The sequence below is a fragment of the Lissotriton helveticus genome, chromosome 1_1 (assembly GCF_964261635.1).
Source record: "Lissotriton helveticus chromosome 1_1, aLisHel1.1, whole genome shotgun sequence".
NCBI lineage: Eukaryota > Metazoa > Chordata > Amphibia > Caudata > Salamandridae > Lissotriton > Lissotriton helveticus.
The window spans coordinates 1,780,971,239-1,780,992,926 of record NC_136057.1 but is presented as its reverse complement, the minus strand read 5'-3'; the positions used below and the strand labels follow the sequence as shown (position 1 = coordinate 1,780,992,926).

The 21,688-nt window shown below is 46.2% G+C and overlaps 1 protein-coding gene across 3 annotated transcripts in view; it reads right to left on the bottom strand.

The window, feature by feature from the left end:
- UBN2 (ubinuclein 2) overlaps positions 1 to 21,688 on the bottom strand; it is a 647,497-nt gene that overhangs the window by 459,638 nt on the left and 166,171 nt on the right. For all 3 annotated transcript variants that reach the window (XM_078640321.1, XM_078640331.1, XM_078640327.1), the window contains one exon: positions 5,968 to 6,038. In XM_078640321.1, the coding sequence (XP_078496447.1) occupies positions 5,968 to 6,038 (71 nt within the window). The remainder of the gene's footprint in view (positions 1 to 5,967; positions 6,039 to 21,688) is intronic.

Below are 21,688 nucleotides of genomic sequence, written 5' to 3'. Positions count from 1 at the left end.
TAAACTCCGTGCGCTTCTCCAGCCCAACCGCCTTGACAGTGTCCATCTCAGCCTTCATTTTGGTCATCTCGTCATCAGCGTGAGCCCCAAACAGAGATGATCCATTAAAAGGGAGGTTCCGAATTGTCTTCTGGGCATCAGGCTTGAGGCCTGTGAGACGCAGCCAGGCCGAGCGTCATGAACAGTCTCAATGGGAGTAGCCATGAGCGGCGAGATCCGAAGTGTCCGCTGCAGCACTTATTACCCGATTGGCTACAAGCCCTCCTTCCTGTAGAATTTCTGTGAAATCCTGCCGGTCTTCTTTGGGAAGCTTCTCGGTAAAACGTGTGAGGGAGTCCCAAAGAGATCTGTCGTATATCTCCTGAGAAGGTCAGAGGCACTCGCAACCTTCATAGATGACGCTGAAGTGTTGCACATCTTCCTCCCATATGAGTCCATCTGTTTGCTATCCTTCTCAGGAGGCACAGAGGATGAGGTAGAAGCGAAGTGGGACTTCATGGCTGCGGCCACAATGACTGAGTCCGCTGGTGGGACAGCACTGAGAAACAAGGGATCCTCTGCTGGAGCCTTGTACTTTTTGGCAATTCTGGATGGCACGGAACCCACTGTCGCAGGAGGGAGGAAGGTGGACATCGCCGGTTCCAAGAATCCAGGCACCAGTGGTAGCAGCGGTCCAGGAGCTGTCCGGTAATGCAAAGTGTCAAAGATGACAGACATGGGAACCACCGGGGTATGCAAAGTGATGTTGAGTTTCTTTGCACCCCTACCCAGAACATCTGTGAAGGTCGAGATGTCATCTATGGGCGACACCCGTGAAGGAGGTGTTGAGGAGAAGGTCGGAGAGTAGTCCCGGACAGTAGATCTCGTAGAGCAAGACCATGTAGGAGATCTTGTACGCCTCCTCTTATGGGGCCTGACATGACGGCTGTGACGACTCCTGGACCTAGACCGACGTGTAGAGGGCGTTCTTGGTCTGGAAGGAGCCCTTGGTCTGGAAGGTGATCTTGGTCTGGAAGGAGATTTTGGTCTTCTAGGTGGGAGACTTCGAGGGTCCCGCCAGAGTGCTCGTCCGAGGAGTGGGCCCGGATGGAGAGTACGTACGGGAGTAATCAGAGTCCGGACTACTGCGGCCACCTGACACAGCACCTTGCGGACAGCGAGGTGACAGCCTGCGGGCCCTCCCCTCCACAGGTTTGGGGGATGCTTTTGGTGAGATCTCCACAATGTGCAGTCCTGGAGACGATGACCGGTCTCCGGACGATGATCTGGACCCAGGATTTGACTGTCGCGGGGACTCCACAATCCCTATGACCTCTTCTCTTGAAGTAGAGTGCTTCGACGGCGATGAGGTCTGGGTCACCAGCGGCATCGAATGAGGTCTCGATGTCCTTGATGTCGATCGCCTGTGGCGATGAGGGGAACTAGACGTCGATCTTCGCGTCGAGTTGGAGACGTCGATCTGCTACGGCATCGAGTCGACGGCGATCTTTCATGACGTCGGCGAACCTCCTTGCCGTCGTCTATTTTCTCGACGTCAATCTTCTCGACGTCGAGTGATGGGACCTAGACGATCCTCTCGACGGCGGTACGCCCTCCGGCGGAGACATGTTAGCCGTCGCTACTCTAGACACCGACCCCCTCGAGGGTGGCGGAGAGTGTCTCGCGTTGACGGAAGCCTCGACATCGACAGAGACTTAGGTCTCTCAGCACCCACAGCCTTCGAGCCCGAAGTGTGGTGTCTCGACGCTGACTTACTTGTATGCGGCGGAGACGCTCGACGTCGAGATGGTGTTCCTGAAGAGTGTGTGGGCCTCTTCGACGGCGACTTCGACGGTGAATCTCTCATCCCCTTTCTCTTCCTAGGGTCAGGAGAGGTGGAACGTCGCCGCTTTTGACGTTGCTTGCTAGAAGATGATGTCCTGGGTCCTTCATGGCCACCCACCTGATGACTCTCGTCTTTTTCCAGCAGAGCATGTAGTTTAATGCGTTCCCTGTCGCGCAGGGTCCGCCTGGAGAACTTCTGGCAATGATGGCACTGGTCAGGATTGTGAGAGGATGGTAGACCCACAATACACACCGAGTGTGGATCTGCCAGTGCCATTTTCTTGTCACAGGAAGGACATTACCTGAATAAGGCTGGCATTCTGACTGGAAAAAGTTGATGGAAGACCACAAAACCAGCAGCAGAAGAGTTTAGAAACCAGAAAATGTCGATTTTTCTGAAAAATTCTCTTCAAAATCAGTTTTAGTGAAAAAACTGAAGAGCTCAAGCTCCAGGATCCTCTCAGAAGGAGCCAGAAAAAAGAACTGACCTAACTGCCACCTGTGGTGCATCATGGGAGCAGGGGGTCGCCTACAGGTCTTAAAGGCACGGTTCCCCTACTCTAATGCCTCAAAGGCAAGGTGTCAGTTTTCTTTGTTTTCTTTATACTCTGCTGCAGCATACTGGCAAATGCCTGCAATATATATATATGTATTTTCTATATGCTCCGGGATCCCACACATGGGCGGGGATTATTAGTAGATTATGACTATTGATGAGTATCCCCTGGATGAAAACTAGAGTGATTGAGCCGCCTAGGACAACTGTTTGAACATTGGACCAGGCTGCGCCTTGCTTTCTTCTTTATACCAGTAGTAGAATTGTTGGTACTGACCATTGCATGTTTGTTCCCCACACAAAGACCACTTTGAGCACCTATCCAACTGCTTTTTGTTCCAGAAGATTTAGATGTAGGGCTGATGTCTCTGAAGAACGCAGGCCGCCGACCTGTACTATCAAAAGTTAACTCCTCATGCTGTCAAAGTAACATCTGTAGTAAATAACAATTGCAGATGAAGCACAGAAAATATTCATCCTGTGAAAATATTCTGCTGCTTTCTCTATAACAAAAATTGACTTCATATCAATGGTGACGAGAACCTGTCAGCCCCAATCTCCTACTAGAGTCAAGCATTTGGTCAAATCTTCCTGGAATGGCTACCTTCTCCATCAACATTGCGAACACAGGGGAATGCAACAGGACACTCATCCGAATAATTTTCAGTTATCTTACAGTGACAATGTATTGGCCCAGAATGTGTAAGGCAAATGTCATTATTTTCAGACCTCTTTCTATGGATGGATATTTTCCTTTCTTCAGTAGGAATCCTGGCTCTGAGAAAAAACAGTCTATTCAGGGACAAAATGGAGTTTGATTGCTGGTCATATTTCGGATAGAAGCAGTACTTGCTTGAGCATACTGAAGGAAGTTGCTTTGATCAGCCAATAGTCCTAGGATGGGTCATTCAACCATGGTTCTCATCAAAGCTGTACTGCAGTTGGAGCCAAACGCATGGTTAAAATGAAGAGGGCCTATTTCAGCCCAAATGGTGGATCTTTGAACTGAAAATTGTATCTGTTTAACAAGAAACCTAGAATTTACTTAGGTTTAAGTATGTGGTTATTTAAGTGACTTCCATATCCAGACACTATGAAATCACCTTCTCCTATAAAAGAAAGAACATCCTGCCACCATGAGGAAACCAGATTTTTCCATATGTGTTGGTGTGCAAATCCAGCACAGTCCGCCACTCCCTATTCTTTAATAGGAGAGAAAATCTGGAATAGAATCTTTGATATCACCAATTCTTCAGCACGTTTTCCATAGCTTCTGAAGCAACTTCAAAATTTCCGACTTTAAAGTTAACAGGTGCTCATGAATAGTTGTCCTACTTGGCTTTATAGGATGCTTTCAAACAAAATCTAGGGTATGGTCCTAGCTCGCAAATTAGAGCACTCAGTTTGTCACATTTCAAATGCTGCCTACTTATTGCAAAGCTCTGAATGGGCCTCCCCATCCCATTTGCATAGAAATCAGGTGCTCTAGAAACTAAATAAAGTAAAAGTAAAGTCCACATTTGTAAAGCGCACAATCACCCGTAAGGGTCTCTAGGCACTGGGGGGCCGTCGGGAAGATTAAGCGAGCTATTGCCCAGAGTCACATGGTGCTGGGCTAACCTGCCGCCAGAGCCGGGGATCGAACCGTGGTCCCCAGATTCCAGCATCAGTCGCCCTGGCCGCGGCGCCACACCTCTCCCTAAGTCAGGTTTGCACTGCATGATTTTGTGATAGAGGATTGGTTACCTCTCCTTCTCTGAGTGGACTTACCTTGAATTTAATTTTCTTTATTGCTGGTCCTAGTGGACAAGCAATATACCAGACTCTATGGACTGACAAAAATTACCTTCAATTTGATTTTAACTCCTCTGCTGTGAGAGGCGCTTAAAATAATAGCCTTAATGTGATGTAGTGAACATAGAGATCTGGCAGTATCTGTATCAACATTAAAGGTTGAAAACAGGCTTTTCTTTTTCGTAACAGAAGATTAAGACAATGACTTCTCTAATCTTGATGGTGCGGAGGATGACAGTCAAAATTGAAGGGACAAACTCCTTTACCCTTCGAATTAGGATGTGGAAGTTAACTGCTTCAGCTTTCTAACAGGAACTTTCATCTCAAATGAAATAGGCCTTGTATTGGTCTTTAACCGCATGCGTGCGGGCGGAATTCCGCTCGCACGCTGAGATTTTGTAAAGCGCATGTTACATGACGAGCTGGGCTCGTCATGAGCGTGCGAGGAGGCTACCTCATGACGAGCCCAGCTCGTCATGAGCGTGGAAGGGGTTAAGTAGGTTTCCATGGTGTGGCTGGCTCGCAAACTGAAGAGAAAATCTTTTCTATAGTTGCTTGTCAGCGAGAGGTGTCTGAATAGGCGTATTTTACCCACACCATGGGCACCTCCTTAATAAACTGACTTTTAGCCTCCATTTTCCGGAGAAGAACATTCAACAGATGTGGAAAGCGATGATGTGGAAGTCGATTTCTTTTACTAAAATGTTGACTCTGGTCCAAACTTTTGCAGGAGTTGTGTGTTAGTCTGAAATGAAATGAAATACCAGTATTTGTAAAGCGCACACCCACCTCTGAAGCGGTGTCCCGGCGCTGGGGGCCCTCTGGAAGATTACGCAAGCTACTGCCCAGAGTCACATGGTGCTGGGCTAACCTGCCGCCGGCACCGGGGATCAAACCGTGAACGCCGGAGTCAGGCACCATGGCCACTGTGCCACACCTCTTCCACTCTGCCGTTGATCTCCGATCTGCTGGATCCGTCATTCCGCTATAAACCATACAGGCATCGAAAGCTAGAGCTCCGATGCAGTCAGTCTGAGCTCAATTGGGGGTAGGGGGGTTTGGCATAAGCAAACAAAGGAACCGTTGAACATGCGCAATGCCTGGAGGAGGAGAGACGACTCACGACCGACCATAAAAGAATTCCTTGAAAAAACAATTGAGTCCGGCCCAACACTAGATGGCAGGAGTGTGCTTTGCATATGTATTTGCTGTCAAAACATGCTAGAACTATAGTGTTTCTAGCCTAATCAGCCATGTAAAAAAAAGTGCTTTTAACCTTTTGCACAAGGTTGGGGGGAAAAACCTATCAGTCTCCCTGCTAGGCATGATGGGGTAATTCAGCACAATGTAACTCTTGAAGTGACATGGTCAACATTTCACACCTATACATACTTACATATTAGGACAACATAATCAAATTATATTGAACATGTTCTTCCCTAGTGTTCTGGGACCAGAGAATCTCATGCTAAAGAATGATTCAAAGACAAAAAGATTCAATCCTAAGGAGGCTAGCTAGCTTTGCTCACTAAAATGTGGCGAGTACATTTGGTTCAAAATCACTGGGTGATAATACAATATGCTGCACACCACAATTTGCATATATTTTAATACACCAGAAGGGTGATAGACATGTAATCCACAACTACCTACCTGCTGCTTTTCATGGCCAAACCAAGAAAGCTACTGAAAGCCTTGAGGAGGAGCAAAAGTTAATGTTGTGCTTTTACAGAATGAAAATGCCTCGAAGACAAGATCACAAGAATGACCACTGTCCAGTTACAGCTACTTACTCCAGTAGAATATTGTTCATGTCCTGAGTGAAGAATTTCTTTCGCCCTTCTTCATCAAACAGCTTGGCCGCCTGTGAGAGAAAGCAGGAAGCATGGATCTCATTTCAAACGCATATTTTAGCTTGAATCAATATCGACCTATTGAGAGGCCTTCAAACTTTGCAATATGTATTACATTTGTGAAGCATTTTACCTGTTAGTCAATGATAACGGTGTGGCTCTATATTCACTTTCCATTAACAGATCTGCAGTAATAAAAGGTGAATGGAATATCTTGCCCCAGTGAGAGATCACTGAACCTTTACAAATTCTCTTTTTAATATCAAAATAAAACTGACCCAATGCTCCCCTGCCTCCCTTTTTAAGGCTACTATAGACAAAACGAAAATTGAAAGAAACCCATATGTTTTCCAACTTTTCCAAGACTTAATATTTTGCTAATATCTTTGCTAAGTGTGCGGAGACCCAGACACAGGCAGATGCTTATACTAAGATTTACAAAGATTCCAGGGTGGGCAATAAGAAACCAGTCACTTACCACTAACCACTTATTTGCACTGTGACACTCTTCTACATTCATGCGACACTCATTACATCCCCTTCTACTGGTTAGTTCCAAGTTATAACTTAAAAGTTTCTTCTTTGTGGTGTTTATATCAGACGGGTCAGTAAGACTCACTATGATACTGATCATAAGTCCATAATGCCCCAAAAGAAAACAGTTACCTACCTGTGTGTGGCGGGAGGTGCAAGCTGCAAAACTATATTTACAGGTAACTGGTATCTTCTACAACATAATATTTCATCGAGATTCCTAGGCTTTGAACAGATTATGTAGCGGTATTACTTGCTTTGTGGTGGTGCTAGTAGAGATGAAACAAAGGTTTTTTCAGCACGCCTGGACTCCCTTCCACCTTTTTGCTGGAGTGTAAATCTGCACTGTTTTGTAACAGTATGCTGAGATGCCCATGTGGCAGCCTTGCATATTTCCTTTAGAGACAAGTTGGCCATAAAGACCAGCCTATTTTTTAGGTCTCGTGACCTTAAATGCGCGCAAGCGCATTGAGGAACGAGAATTCAAGTGCTCAAAATGCTCATGAAACCACCAGCTTTTTGCTGGCGTTTTCATGCAGTTCATGTGAACCACGTGTTCAAACATGAACGCGCATCAGCCTCCCTCCATTTGCCGCACAGCACATCAAAGGGCTTCGCCCAGCGTGCGCTCTGCGGCTTCTCGGCTTCTCCTCCCCTAACTTCCTTGCATTTCTCCTCCCCCTCCCCAGCCAGCTTCCCCCAGGCCGTGTTCCCTCATCCCTCGCACCCCCTCCTCCTTCAGCTTATCACATTCTTCAAACTAAAAATGCGTCCCCGCTTGTAGCATGCAGGGGCCTAAAGTGATTGCATTAACCAAACTAGTTTTCCTACCCAATTTTTTTTCCCCCCGACAGATAAAGGTAAGTTGCATTTATATTTTCCATTTAAGGTATGTGCGTTGTATTGTGTATGTCTGTACGTAAACATCTACCAAAATCCCCCAGGATCAGAGTTCACTTACTTTTATTTATGCACTTTGACTGCTGCCCAGATCAGTGATGAGTGCTTGGCAAAGAATAAATAGTAATAATAAAATACATTTTCATGCAGATTTTAATAATGCTAATCAGTAAGTGGCCACATCAAAGGCTCTGTGCCACTTTCACCCACACAGCAACACTTACAGACACGCAACGCCACTCACACCCACGCAAGCCCGCTATCATCCACGCAACACCACACTCACCCATGCAACGCCACTCACCCATGCAACGCCACTCACCCACGCAACGCCACTCACCCACGCAACGCCACTCATCCACGCAACGCCACTCATCCACGCAACGCCACTCATCCACGCAACGCCACTCATCCACGCAACGCCACTCATCCACGCAACGCCACTCATCCACGCAACGCCACTCATCCACGCAACGCCACTCATCCACGCAACGCCACTCATCCACGCAACGCCACTCATCCACGCAACGCCACTCATCCACGCAACGCCACTCACCCGCACAACGCCACTCACACGCGCAACGCCACTCACACGCGCAACGCCACTCACACGCGCAACGCCACTCACACGCGCAACGCCACTCACACGCGCAACGCCACTCACACGCGCAACGCCACTCACACGCGCAACGCCACTCACACGCGCAACGCCACTCACACGCGCAACGCCACGCGCAACGCCACTCACACGCGCAACGCCACTCACACACGCAACGCCACTCACACACGCAACGCCACTCACACACGCAACGCCACTCACACACGCAACGCAACTCACTCAAAGCCACTCACACACACGCAGTGCCACTTTCACCCACACTGTGCAGTGCACAATAGGTCTCGCAGTAGGAAAGTTGGAGCTATTGGTTTTGTAAATGACAAAGCCCTTTATGTTTTTAAAATGAAAACAAAAATAAAAGGCATTGTTATTTGCAATTGTAATAGCTCCAACTTTCCTACTGCGAGACCTATTGGCAACGCCAGTGCTTGATAGATGAGTGTCAGCTTTTTTCTTAGTCTTCAATAAATTCGAAATAAATCAACGTGTGAAATACACTCAGGTTATTTACACTTTGTGTGCGAGCTAGTCATACGCACCAGCTTTAGCTTTACAATAAATTGTGCAAACAAATCCAGTGTCCATATAAAAGCCAAGAGGAACAAGCATTGGCATGGCCAATAGGTCTCGCATTTGGGACCTTATAAGTATTTAGTTATGCAGCACAATATCCCTGGTGCAACAACATCAACTGTTGCGTTGCTAAACACTTATAAGGTCCCAGACACGAGACCTATTGGCTATGCTAATGCTTGTTCCTAGTAGTGTGCACTCTTGGTTAGACAAACAAAGATTTGTTTGCTAGAGAGTAACAGCTGGATAGTCTGTACAATCCATCAAGAAAGACTGTTCTCCGATACAGCCGCCCCCCAGAGCTTGAGCTGTAGGCTTCACACAAAAGAATGCTGTGTTTTCCTGATGCGGTCTCATTAGCATGTAGTACAAGGCTGCCCTACTGGCATGCAGTGTGCACAGGACCCTTTCTGCTGCGTTTGCAGGTTTTCAGAAGAAAGCATTTATATATATATATGGTGATAGGTTGGTTTATGTGAAAAGGTGAGATAAACTTAGGTAGGGATTTCGGATGTCTCCTCATTATTACCTTATCCTTGTGTATGGTTCCTGTACAATTAGGGCTTGTATCTCAGTGATGCGACTGATTTCAGGAACATCGTTTTCAATATAAAATGCGAGTGTGGCATTATGCACTGGTTCAAGAGGTGCTTCCATCAATCCTTCCAAAACTAGATTCAAATTCCAGCGCAGAGGAGATACCTCTTGCAGGGGAACACCTTTTGGCTCCTTCCATGAACCTGTGTAGTCCTTTCAAGTTGGCTGCAATGGCTGATAAATGCACCCTTAGCGAGGCATATTTGACTTCACACTTTATAAGATCTGTCAGGTATCCGACTATTACAGTGTGTTGATTGAACATGTGATGCATTACACCTTCTTGTGGGCGTCCTCTGTGCCTCCCTGATGATACATGACGAAGCCCAGGAGACTTCAAACTGGGGGGGGGGGAGATGCGGGGGTGGGTGGGGGGGGAGGAGTGATGGAGCAGGGGAGAAACACATTTTTGTTTGTACCCCCGACGATGTTGTTCCCTAATAACTTTAATAATATTGTGTGAAGCATGTAAACTAATCAACAAAATGCACATTATATTAGACAACACATGGGAAAAACTAACAGCTATTTACATTAAATTAATTTATTAATAAAATATGAGTCGAACTAATATAGAACTGTGATAACGCAGACATAAAAGAGTAAACGCTTCTATTTGTGCATATGGTAGAATTGTATTGTGGCAAAAGAATGCAGATGGCAAGTAAAATAGCTTTACATGTTGCTTTGCTAGGTAACATCTAACATGGGTAATTAGAATGGTGGGAGGTAAACAGAAGAGCTTATTTACTATATCTAATTTCTGTTGTGTTTGTTTTCATATTAGTTCCCATTACGGCCTGATGGGCCTAGTCTGAAAAGTGGCTGCGGCTAAAAATTGCGATGGTGAAATTGAAATTGAAATTAAAGATGGCCCCCACGCATGCGCAAAGAGTAGATGCTAGTCACAAGTGTATGGCCTATGCCCGGAGCAAGAGAGGTCAAGGCCAGCCTGGCCTGCAACGGGAGTTGTGCCAAAGTTGTCTGCTTTAAAAGTCTGAGATACGGATGAACATTGAAACCTGAATGCGAGGAAATGTTGCAAAGTGCTAAACAAGTACAAATGTGAACATTTGATGAAGTTATGAGAACCCATGGTATGAATTTGCACTTTCACGAACTGGTTTGAGCAAGGAGGACATGAGGTGATCATCGCCGCCCCTACAATGGACCAATGAGAGAGGTGTAGCCCCTAAAAGTTTCAATTTTGGGTTTAGAAAGTGAGAGAAAGGGTATAAAATAGCTTGTGTAAATGATCTCGATGTGGCCGTTATTTTTCGTACCTTTACTCAGCACGACATGCTGTCGGTTGGGACGATTTTTCTTTATGGTGCAATAGACTTTGAACATTTTGGACTTTGATGGGGAAAAGAAACGAGATCTGTTGCGGAGATTCTATGTCGGGAGGGAGACATCGAGGAGGTTAGAAAGACAGTCAGCTTGGGAACCTGTCCTATGTTCTGGAATTCTATCATCGCCCTGTGGCCAAGGGGTAATGAGTGCTTTTCATTTTCCTTTGATTAAATGTATTGAATAGTGTTTAGAATGTACTTGTTTAATAAAATCTTTCGCAATATAACATTTCTCTTTTAATAAATTTAGATGAAATTCTATAGAATATAAACTCGAGTCTGCGTTTAAATAAAGTCATGACGAATAAATGTTATAAGAATATTGTGATTGAGCTGGACTTAATCGCCATCAACTGATTCCTACTAGTTGGTCCATCAACCAAATAGCGGAGTACCTGGATGTTGTTCTTTATGACTGTTAAGCGTTTAAAATTTGAATGTATATAATGTATAAAGTTACGGTATAGGTTAATAAGGCACCCCGCATGTCTTGCAGCTCGTCTACTTGTCACTGATTCAGGGCTGTGTGGTTTGTGTGTGCGTGACTCGCAGTGCTATGGGCCCCACTGATGAGTAAAATAAGAGGTTGCTCCTGGATTGGTGATATAGATAGAGGGTTTTGTGTTAGATCCGCTGAATCAGGGGGCGGGTACTCTAATATGGGTCATCAAAGCCGCGCTGTAATGGGCCATCACTAGCATCTTTTGTAATTTATCTCCTGGCTTGGAGAAGGTGTCAAAAGGGAAGTCACACTGAGAATACTTGAAAATGTTAGTAAGGCCGGCCTGACCAGAATAGTATAATAGTATGTTTGGCATTTATTTGATTGCATTTTTAAAACAGTAACAGAACGTAACTACAGTGTCTAAATATGTATAGATGAAATTAAACATTGCCAATTTAATAAAAGAGTTGTGAAAAATTCTAAGGGAGGGGGTCAGATGATTTCCCCCCCCCCCCCTGAAAGGAGGGGGGAGGGGTGTAACATTAAAAAGTTTGAATACCACTGATTTAGCCTTTTGATTATTTTTTCCGCCCTGTAGCTCGGAGGTGACTTCTATTCTGCAAAAGGAGACACAGTGAAGAAGACCCCAAGAACTAACATTAACGTAGGTGGTAAGAATAAGGTTGCTCAGGTGAACATCCTGATTTTGTATGTTCAAGATGTCAAGCCACTTTCAGCCTGCTAAAATACTTTAATTGAGCTCCGGCAATGCTCTCTGCAGCCCTCCTGCAGCAATGAATGTGTTTCTGCCCTTTGCAAATGCAATATGTTGGACCTGGCCAATTTTGAAGGGTCATCCCAGAACTTTTTGCTTTCCTCCTGTACTTTTTCTGACCGGTTTTTGTTGGTTTTAGGACTCTGGGCACTTTACCACTGCTGATCAGTACTAAAGTGCATGTGCTCTCACTTGTTACCTTGCTAAGATTGGTCTACACCTGTTTGGCATATTTAATTTACCTACAAGTCTCTTGTACAGTGATCTCATATACCCAGTGCCTGTACATTAAATGCTTCTAGCAGGCCTGCAGCGCTGCCGGCGCCACCCATAAAAGTAGCCTTTCAAACCTGTCTCAGGCCTCTGCAGGGCCTGCGCACACCGTTTACTGCCGCAGTGATGAGACACTTAATGTGTTTGCCAGGTCTTAAACTCCCCTTTACCTGCAGATAGGCCACCCCTAGGGAGCCCTATGGGCAGGGTGCTGTGTAGGTAAAAGGTAGAAAATGTGCCTTTGTTGTGTGGCAGGTCCTGGAAGTGACAAACAGCTCATTTTGTTCTCACTGCTGTGAAGCTGCCCTCTCATAGGTTTGCATTGGGAATTCCCTGATATGTGCTTCAGTGGTAATTTCTAATATGAAAGGGGTAGCGTGGTAATGTCTGGTATGTTTGGGATAGTAGTATTAAATCCTGCTTATTGGTGAAAGCAGATTTGTTATTCCTATTTTAGAAATGGCACTTTTAGAAGTGTAATACATAAATAGGGCAACCCAAGGAACTGGGTATCATCAATAACACAACATAATTGATACTTGAGGAATCAATTAACTTTGAATTAGTGTTTATAATGTCACAACAGTGAACACAATTTGACAGAACTCAAAGGTTTTATATCAAAAGTAACTTTTTTATATGATAGACTTGATCAATTATCACAATTAAATCTGTTTCAATGAACATAGAACAATATTCGTAAATCATTATCATACATGGAAACGAAATGACCACTGTTCAATTTCTTCTCATATGTACAGTGGTTTCAGACACCTTTTGTTCGAATATGGACCATATACAGCATCAGCCATATGTAATATTCAATTCTACAATTTTCTTTCAATTCAATAAACATCCATTGATAACCATATATACAAAAGCAGTGAAGTAGCATTGATGTTTCGGTCGTACATCCGGTTAATCAAATCCACAAGACCATCCTCAGGACAAATGTTGCACCATGAATAAACACGCCAAATCTTTAGGCTAATTATTTCAGCAGCACCAGCTGTCACCTTCATATTAAATATATAGTTCAGCGCTTAAATCCGCCATTCGTTCAAAGGTTCGATTGAAACATCCTTCACCCGACATCCAAGCAGAGTCAGAAGTGGGCATTTGTGTATGCTTATACCTCTTTGTGCCCTGCCTGGTTTAGACGGACAGGAGAAGGGGATGTGCATTCACTGTAGACAGTCACAAGGGGGGGTTGAGGTGTGTCCTACCTTTCCTGGGTGACTCAGCGCTTGCCTGAATAGACTGCGGCTGCATCAGAGTTGTGCGAGGAGTTTCCCTTGCACCTGAATAGGCCTGGGCTGTGCCAGACTTTCACAAGGCTGTCTCAGACCCCCTGTAGTGTGTCTAGAGCTAGGGCTTGGGTCTGAAAGGGGCATTGTGCACTTCTAAAAAGTATTTGAAGTGTCCCCAGAACAAAACCTTTAGTAGTATAATTACAGGGACTGTGACCCCATGATGGAAGACAGTGCATGGGACTTGTAACCAGATGCTGATGGCTCTACATGCTGCACATTGCCAGGAGCTGCTGGAAGAAACAGCCATGGGACTCTGCTGTGTTATGCTGACCTGCCAGAAGGACTCTGTGTGCTGGACTACTGCCTACACCCCCAGTGCTCTTCAAGGAGTGCAGTTTATGCTCCTTGCCTCTGTTGAATCCAGCGTGTGGGGAGAGCGGTTTCTGCCCCCAGCCTCTGATGTGACCAGCGCGTGTGGTGAGCGCTGTATGTGGTCACCTTGAAAGGTAAAGCACGTGAGGAGCGCTTTGGTAGTTGCCTGCCTCCCAGCTTGTTTAACGTGGTCTAGGGGCCATTTCCCTCGTGTTTTTTTACCAGCAGCGCATGTGGAGCGTTGCGCCAGGGCTGCAGAGGCGAAGAACTGAAGGACGCTGTGCTCTCAACCTCTTCCGCATCTTGTGCCACACAGACGTAGCATGCATCAGCTGGGGAATCCATGGGAAAAAGGAGTCGCATTGACTTCTCCCGGCGAGTCTTCGGCATGGAATAGGTTGGCTAGCAACCCTCGGTATCGAAGTGCGGCCCGCCCGAGTCTCATGAAGAATGCAGAAGCTGACCTGGAGCGGATACTGCGTTTGGGCCTCGCGGGGTAGGCCCGCCGACACCACCAGCGAGTACGCACCCGCAGGAGACAACGGGCAGGCCCGCCCGCACCACAGTGAGCAGAGCGCGGCCAGGAGACTGGGGTAAGGAGGGAGCCATGACGGACGATTCGAGGTTCTGCTCCAGACAGGCATAATTGCACCTCAGTGAGGCAGCTTGTATCCCCAGAGCTGTCCGCATGTTCACGGCCGGCCCCTTGTCAAGCCTAAATAGTGGTTCTGGAGGCCTTGGAGGGTCTCGGACATGCTGCAACGTCTGCCTCAGTCTCAGAGAAAGCTGCTTTGGGGGCAGCGGCAGTTCCGCAAGCTCACAGGCAGCTGCCTAGGTTGGTCGCGACCTTTGGGGGCATCACTTAGTTCTTTGGTGGCATTACAGGGCGAGTAAAGTAGGTTGTATTTCCTCACATTTCTAGGACGGGCCTAGCATGCCCAGCAGCCATGAATGATGTACGACATAACCTGCATTTTATGCCCTGATGTTATGATTGATGTTTTGAGGCTTAGTGACGACAAGATAATAAGTGTAATTTCACGATCTGCATATTATGTACATTGATGAGTTTTGTTATGGGTGCAATCTATTGAGGAATTACCCTGTTGCATTAACTATATTGTTATGACCATTGCCTAGTGACAGTGGTGTGTGCGCGTGTTGCCTGTGCGTGTTAAGCCTGACTACTCTACCAAGGGAGTGAGCAGGGGTTACCTTGGGTGTGTAAATCCCTTACTTTGATTAGAGTGGTGGGTTCTGCCTGGCTTAGGAGAAATACCCTAGCCAACCATAAACCCCATTTCTAACACAGTATTTGTAGCATAACTGCATAGAAAAAAAACATGTGACAGAGTCAGAGATGTTGCTTTTTAACACATAATAAAGATTACCAAAACAAAGGTGTAGGAAAGTGGGTTTCTGTTGCAGTAACCCCCCCCCCCCCCACTGTTTGCCTGATAACTGATGCACTTTTCCGTGGTGTGCCCTGGGTCCCTGCCAATCAGGTTCCCAGGGCCTGTGTTCTTTCCCCAAAAACTAACCCAATTGGCATCTCTGGCCACAGGTCAGCCCCTGGTAAATGGTACCACAGGTACCCAGGGCACTGTGACCAGAGAAGACCCCTAAGGGCTGCAGCACTTCTTTTGCCACCGTTATAGGACCTGTACCCTGACACACACACTGCCTTTGCAGGCTGAGTGTCTTGGTGCTGAACAACACAAAAAGTCGACATGGTACACATCCCTGTGTCCATGCCCACAACACACTGCCCTAGCATACCTCAGTGGTGGGGGTACAGGTGCATGAGCCCTGTACCCCTACAGTACCCAGGGCCATTCCTGAGCACTAAGTGCAGTGCTGCCATTAAGAGTATATGGTGATGGGAGGTAGTCATCTCGAACTCCACAGCACCATGATGGCTACAATGAAGACTGAAGTTTGGTATCAAACTTCTCAGCACATTAAATCCACACTGATGCCAGTGTGGGATTTAATGTACAGTGCACAACAGAGGGCAACTTGGAATTGCCCCCTGAAACTAACCCACAACCCGTGTCCTGACTGAGAGGCTGCCTAGCCTGCCACCCAGCAGATATGTTGCTGGAACCCTGGGTAGAGAGCCATCCGCTCTCGTGGGCCTGCAACAATGCACATCCTGGGGCGAGGTGCTAGGCCTCCTCCCCCAGGATGGGCAGGGAAAACTTCAAAGGCATGCCGCCTTTGTGAGCTTCTCCAGGCCACTTGCTGTACTCAGCAACTGGCCCCCACCGGTTCTGACCCCCACTCTGGCGTGAAGACAGGCGGGAAAACCTAAGTGAGGAAAGGTGGTGTGCCAGCCTCTGCCAACCCCACCCCTCAGATGGGGGAGGCGAGGTGAAGCACAACTCTGGGCTCTCGCCATCTTGAGGATGGGGAGCCCTACCCAATCAGACAGGCTCCTGCCCCCCTCCCACTGGAGAGTGGTAGGATAGGGGGTGTATTCACCCCAGGGAAGGGACCCATTGGTCCCTCTCCTCGCCCTATCTGTAACACCCCTAAATTTTGTATTTAGGGGCACCCTGAACCTTCCTTCCTCAGATCCAGATTCTGAAACTACAGAGAAGAATAAGAAGAAAGAAGACCTGCCGTGCAGCTGCTAACAAGAGGACGACACCAACTGACTTGGCCCCAGCCCTACAGGATTGTCGACCCTCAAACCTGCTCCTGCTAAACCCTGGCGTCTCTTGTGGTCAGCAACCTAGAAACCCCGGAGGACCTGACTGCCTTGCCAAAGACTGGAACTCCCACGAGCAGTGGTTCTGCTCAAAGATCTACAACCCCTGGTGCCAGCCAGGAACCGCAAAACCAACACACTCTGCACCCACCGAGTCCGGACTGTGCCCGAGTGAACAAAGACCACGTGGGCGTCCCCCCGGTGACTGTCCACGAATTCAGCACCCAAGGACCCTCCTCGACACTCCTGCAGCCTCACAATCAGGGACCCCTCCAACGCGACCAGCTGAGGGCAAGATTTTCTGACACCAAAAGGCATCCCTGCACCCGGGGCCCCACGGCCCCCTGAACCCAACTCCTGGGTGGCTACCTAACCTACAGCTTCCCAACTTACCTCTCGAAGAGGTGGTCGCACCTGAAGAATCTCCGTCCCCGAGCTTGCTGCCTTTGTTCGTCTTGCAGCTTTCCCACTGAAATACATTGGGCGCCCAAAAGCACCCTGCACCCAGCCGCACGAGTGCCACTGGAAGTGCAGCATCTGTTCTATTCTACTTCACCACTTGCCCTGTGTAAGTGGCCAGGAGCTCAGCTCCCAGAGCGTGTGGGCTGCCTGCTAGCAGCCACCAACCAAAGGCCCCCTATCCTCCATAGGATAACATTGGGCCTACTCTCTCTGCACCCAGCTGCCCCTGTGCCGCTGAGGGTGTAACTACTGTACCTACCTGAACCTGATAGACCCCTGAGTCAATCCCCAGAACCTTAACTCGGCAAGTCGAGTACTTACCTGAAAGCCGATAACTTACATTTTATGCATAGGGTAACATTGACTGGTTTTCACTTGGAAATTCTTAGTGTCGAGTTTTGAAACTTTGAAATATTCACTAAAAATCATCCGATCAACGAAAATGAAATTACTCACCTGTTACCAGGAGAGATCCCAGTGCTGGATCTTTGTGCCCAGCACTGACCCTAAAAAGTAATTACAACTGATTTTCCGATATCCTGATTTTCTCCTATAGGATAACATTGCCTGTTTTTTGCCAGAAATTCTTCTAAGTGTCTATTTTTTAAACATACAAATATTCCTTAAAAATTGCCTGTTTAACAAAAACGATTTCTTACAACTGTTTACAGGAGATGTACCAGGGCTGAATCCAGGATCCAGCCCTGAGTAAGAAAAAGATACGTAAAGTAATTGATATTGCATTTTACTTAAAACTCCCATTGAGCTCAATGTTATTATTGTGTTAAGCTTATGTTGCATATTGCAACAACTATCTATTGCGTTGAAAAGTCTACTGCTATTTGAAAGTATACAACTGTAGCATCTCATTCTGAGACAGTATTTTTATACCTACTTGTGGTTGTAAAATAAAACAACATATCTTTATATACAAAGCAATTGGCCTAGAGTTGAGTGTGTGAGACCATTTGCTGACTGAGTGTGTACAACAAATGCTTTACACTGTCCTCTGATACGGCCTTACTGCTCGACCAAGCTACCACTTTAGAGAGTAAGGTTATATCTAACTTTAACCTCTGCCAAACTTCTGGGGACTGTGCACACTGTACCTTACTTTGGTGCAGTATATACAGAGCCACTTTCTTACAAAAGGTACATATATAACTTATTTGCAGTAGGACATCTTTTGGTGTATATTGGGCCAGTGCTGATCACAGTGACAGTTTCTGTAAAGAGTTTAATTTTTAAAGTTAACGTTGAAGGATGTTTTCATGTGTGTTGAATAAGCAAAGTTAACTTAGACTTTTCTAGTACCTCAATTAGGTTGGCTGGCATCGGTGTGCCTGGACACATCTGCTTCTTTCAACACAAGACTGTTAAAGACTCTGGAACGGAGGGATTTATAGCCTCAAAAATAAATTGTCTGTGCCGGAGCCCACATTATCTAAAAGGAATGCAAACAATCCCCTGCTCGGTTCAGAGACAGAAAGCTCAGAAGAACAGGTTACTTACCCTTAAGTAACACATTATCTGGTAGAGACAGGATCTTGCCACAGATTCCTTACTTTTAGAATCTTACCCTGGCACGAGACTGGATCCGGAACATTTTTCCCATAGCACGCGCATGCGTGCGTTGATAGAGGGATCGCGCAACTCCATATCAACATTCTCCACCGGATGCGACGTCGACAGAGTCCATATAACTCCTGTGCAGACATCAGTTTCTTGCTTGACTATTTACCATGCTCAAAACGTGGAGCCACATATGGAAACTGCCTATTGAAACAGTGTGCTAAAATAAGACACCTTTGTGTCAAATCACTGGATTCCTGCCCACTTTTATTCCAGGATGTGAATGACCATAATGAAATCTTTGAGACAAAAGAAGACTCCTTTTACAGAGCGGGGTGAATGGGAAGATCGTTAAGGAATTGGCAGCTAGATCCAGTCTCTACCGGATGAGTTACCCAAGGTAAGTGATTTGTTAATCTGATAGAGACATCTAGCAGCTGATTCCTTACTTTAGAATCAAATGCCAAAGCTATACCATCCCCGGAGGGTTTGCGAACTAACCATGAAAAGTCTCACTATAACTAACCCAGTCCAGAACAAGAGAGAGAAAAAACAGACATTCTTAATAATTTAGGTGAGCAATAAAACCCCCACGAAAGGAACCACAGTTAAGTAAAGTCGCAAGGCATCTAAACCATGGGAATAAAATACCCCATGTTATTATGACATATCTGTGTCAGAAGCCAACCAACAATACAAGTATAAAACTATACACAGCCCTGATAGGATCCGAACGATGCAATCTCTCCTCACAATAACTGTGGACAGAACCACATTAACAGAAGTCAGAAAAACATTAAAAGCACGGGCTAACATTACCCCGGACAATAAGAAGTCACCAAATGACCCTAGGAAAATAAACCCATTTGGTCTTCTATCCAGGCCCTAACTGCATGTTCAAACCTGTTGAGCCCAGAGCAGCAGGCCATGAACTGAGCAATACCTTTATGCCACAAAGTCCAGTCCTAGCCAGGACTGCCTTGCAAATTACACAGAGAAAAACCCATCTCCAGTGGAAAAAACATACCAAATGTTCTAAGACTAAGACAACCATCGCAACTATTGGCAATAAAGCAGATATATATATACATACAGATCTATATATACACACATACATATATATATATATATACACACACATACATAAATACACATACATATATAAACATACATATATATCTATATATACACATTGACACATATACATGCACACATACACGTTCACATTATAGTGATATCTCTGGTCGCGAAGCCTTCGCGAACAAAGACGAGCTCATGCAGGGAAATGCACTGCTCTGATTGGCTGCCAACACTTTGACCATGTGTGTTGGCAGCCACCTTGGAACTCTGATTCACTGAGTTCCCACAAAAATAAGTAAAAATAAAGAAAAGGGGCAGGGTAGGAATACCCTTACCCCCAAGCCATGGTCTTGGGGTACTTTTGATATGTCACTGACCATGTCACGAGTGATGTAATATGTGAGGTCATAAGCAGTGAATTGCGGGGGTACGTGTTATAGTTAGCTCAGTTAACTAGAACTGCTGAATTTCTCTGGTTCTGTACGAGTGAAAGGTCAGCCTAACTAGAACGTCCCTGTAAACTTTGTTTTTTCAGACACTATATAGTGACAGGAGTAAAATAATTCAACGCCTATGTATCAACAAAAGAAAATCCATATTTAAAGGTACAAAAATAAAGCCACATAATCTGCAGACAATACTGACATAACAGTCTGGAACTATAGTGGGATCAAACAACTAAAGAAAGCAACAGCCATCCACATGTCAGAGTAATGCAAGTTGCCTGAGACACCATCATTAAGCAATGGTAGCAACAATTTGAATAAATTATTAAGTATGGAAAAAAAACCTTGATAACCCAGAAAAAAAACCAAGGTTAGTACGTGACCTTACTTTTACGAATAGATACTGATCTATAGATCTAGAAAAAAAAAGTCCCCCATATTGAAACCGCAACTTGGATTCCATATTTAAAGAATCTGACCGATTTACAAAATAAACATCAATTTGTATTTTGTATATGCCATCTAGGGACCACACTACGCAAAGTGTGCACCCAACCACCAGCAACTAGAGACAAGTAAATAATGAAAAGAGCTGTCCCCATAGAGGAGCAACGATCCTGTATGATAGGAATAAAAGTCTTCTACAAAAGGTAGAAGCTATGAGACACCGCCTCTTCTCCTCAAGGACCAATATACACCTCCATAGACAAGAAAAGGTAAACCATTAGAGGAAAATGTGCCTCAGAAAAGAAAATCTTAAGTAATAATGGGCCGTGGGCGTCGGGTGCAGACTTGCAGATTTGGCCAGAGTCTGTGGGTGAGCAAATCTAGTGCTCATGGGAGACCGTCTTTTCTGTGGAAGGCAGGGCTGGGCCACTGGGTTCTTTAGGTTCCTGGCTGGAGGACACTGAGATTTCGCTTCTGCAGGGTGAAGGTGGAGACAGGCCGGTAGGGCTGGGGCCAAGTCAGTAGGCGTCCTCTTCTTAGCTTTGGCACAGCTTCTTCTTTTCTTCTTGGTCATTTCTTGTCTGAGGAGGCAAGGTTGAGGGGTGCCCTTACATACTAGATTTAGGGGCGTTACAGGTAAGTAAAGGTTGGGACCAATGGGTCCCTTCCTTGGGGTGGGTACACCCCCGATTATGCAACCCTCCAGCGGGAGGGGGCATATGCTTCATTCTGGTGGACAGTGTCTCCCCATCTGCAAGGTGGCGGGGACCGAGTTGTGCTTCACCTCGCCTCCCCCCACCTGAGGGCTGGGTTGGAAAAGGCAGGTATACCTCCCTTCCTCACTTTGTTTTCCCGCCAATTCTCCCCCCCAAAGTGGAGGTCAGAACCGGTGGGGGCCAGTTGCTGGAAGCAGAAAAAGGCCTTGGGAAGCTCACAAAGGCGGCAAGCCTTTGAAGCTTCCCCTTTGTGGACCCTGCCCATCCTGGGGGAGGAGGCTTGGCACTTCGTCCCAGGATGTGCATTGTTTCAGACCCCCGAGAGCAGAGCTCTCGACCCAGGAGCCCAGAAACTTGTCTATACTCTTAATGGCATTACTGCACTTTTAATGTCTAAGAATTGGCTTAGACACTGTAGGGGTACAGGGCTCATGCACCTGTACCCTCACCACTGTTATAGAGCACCCAGCTAGAGGGTTGGCTGATCTATGCCAGGGCAGTGGGTTGTAGGCATGGCACACAGGATGTGTGT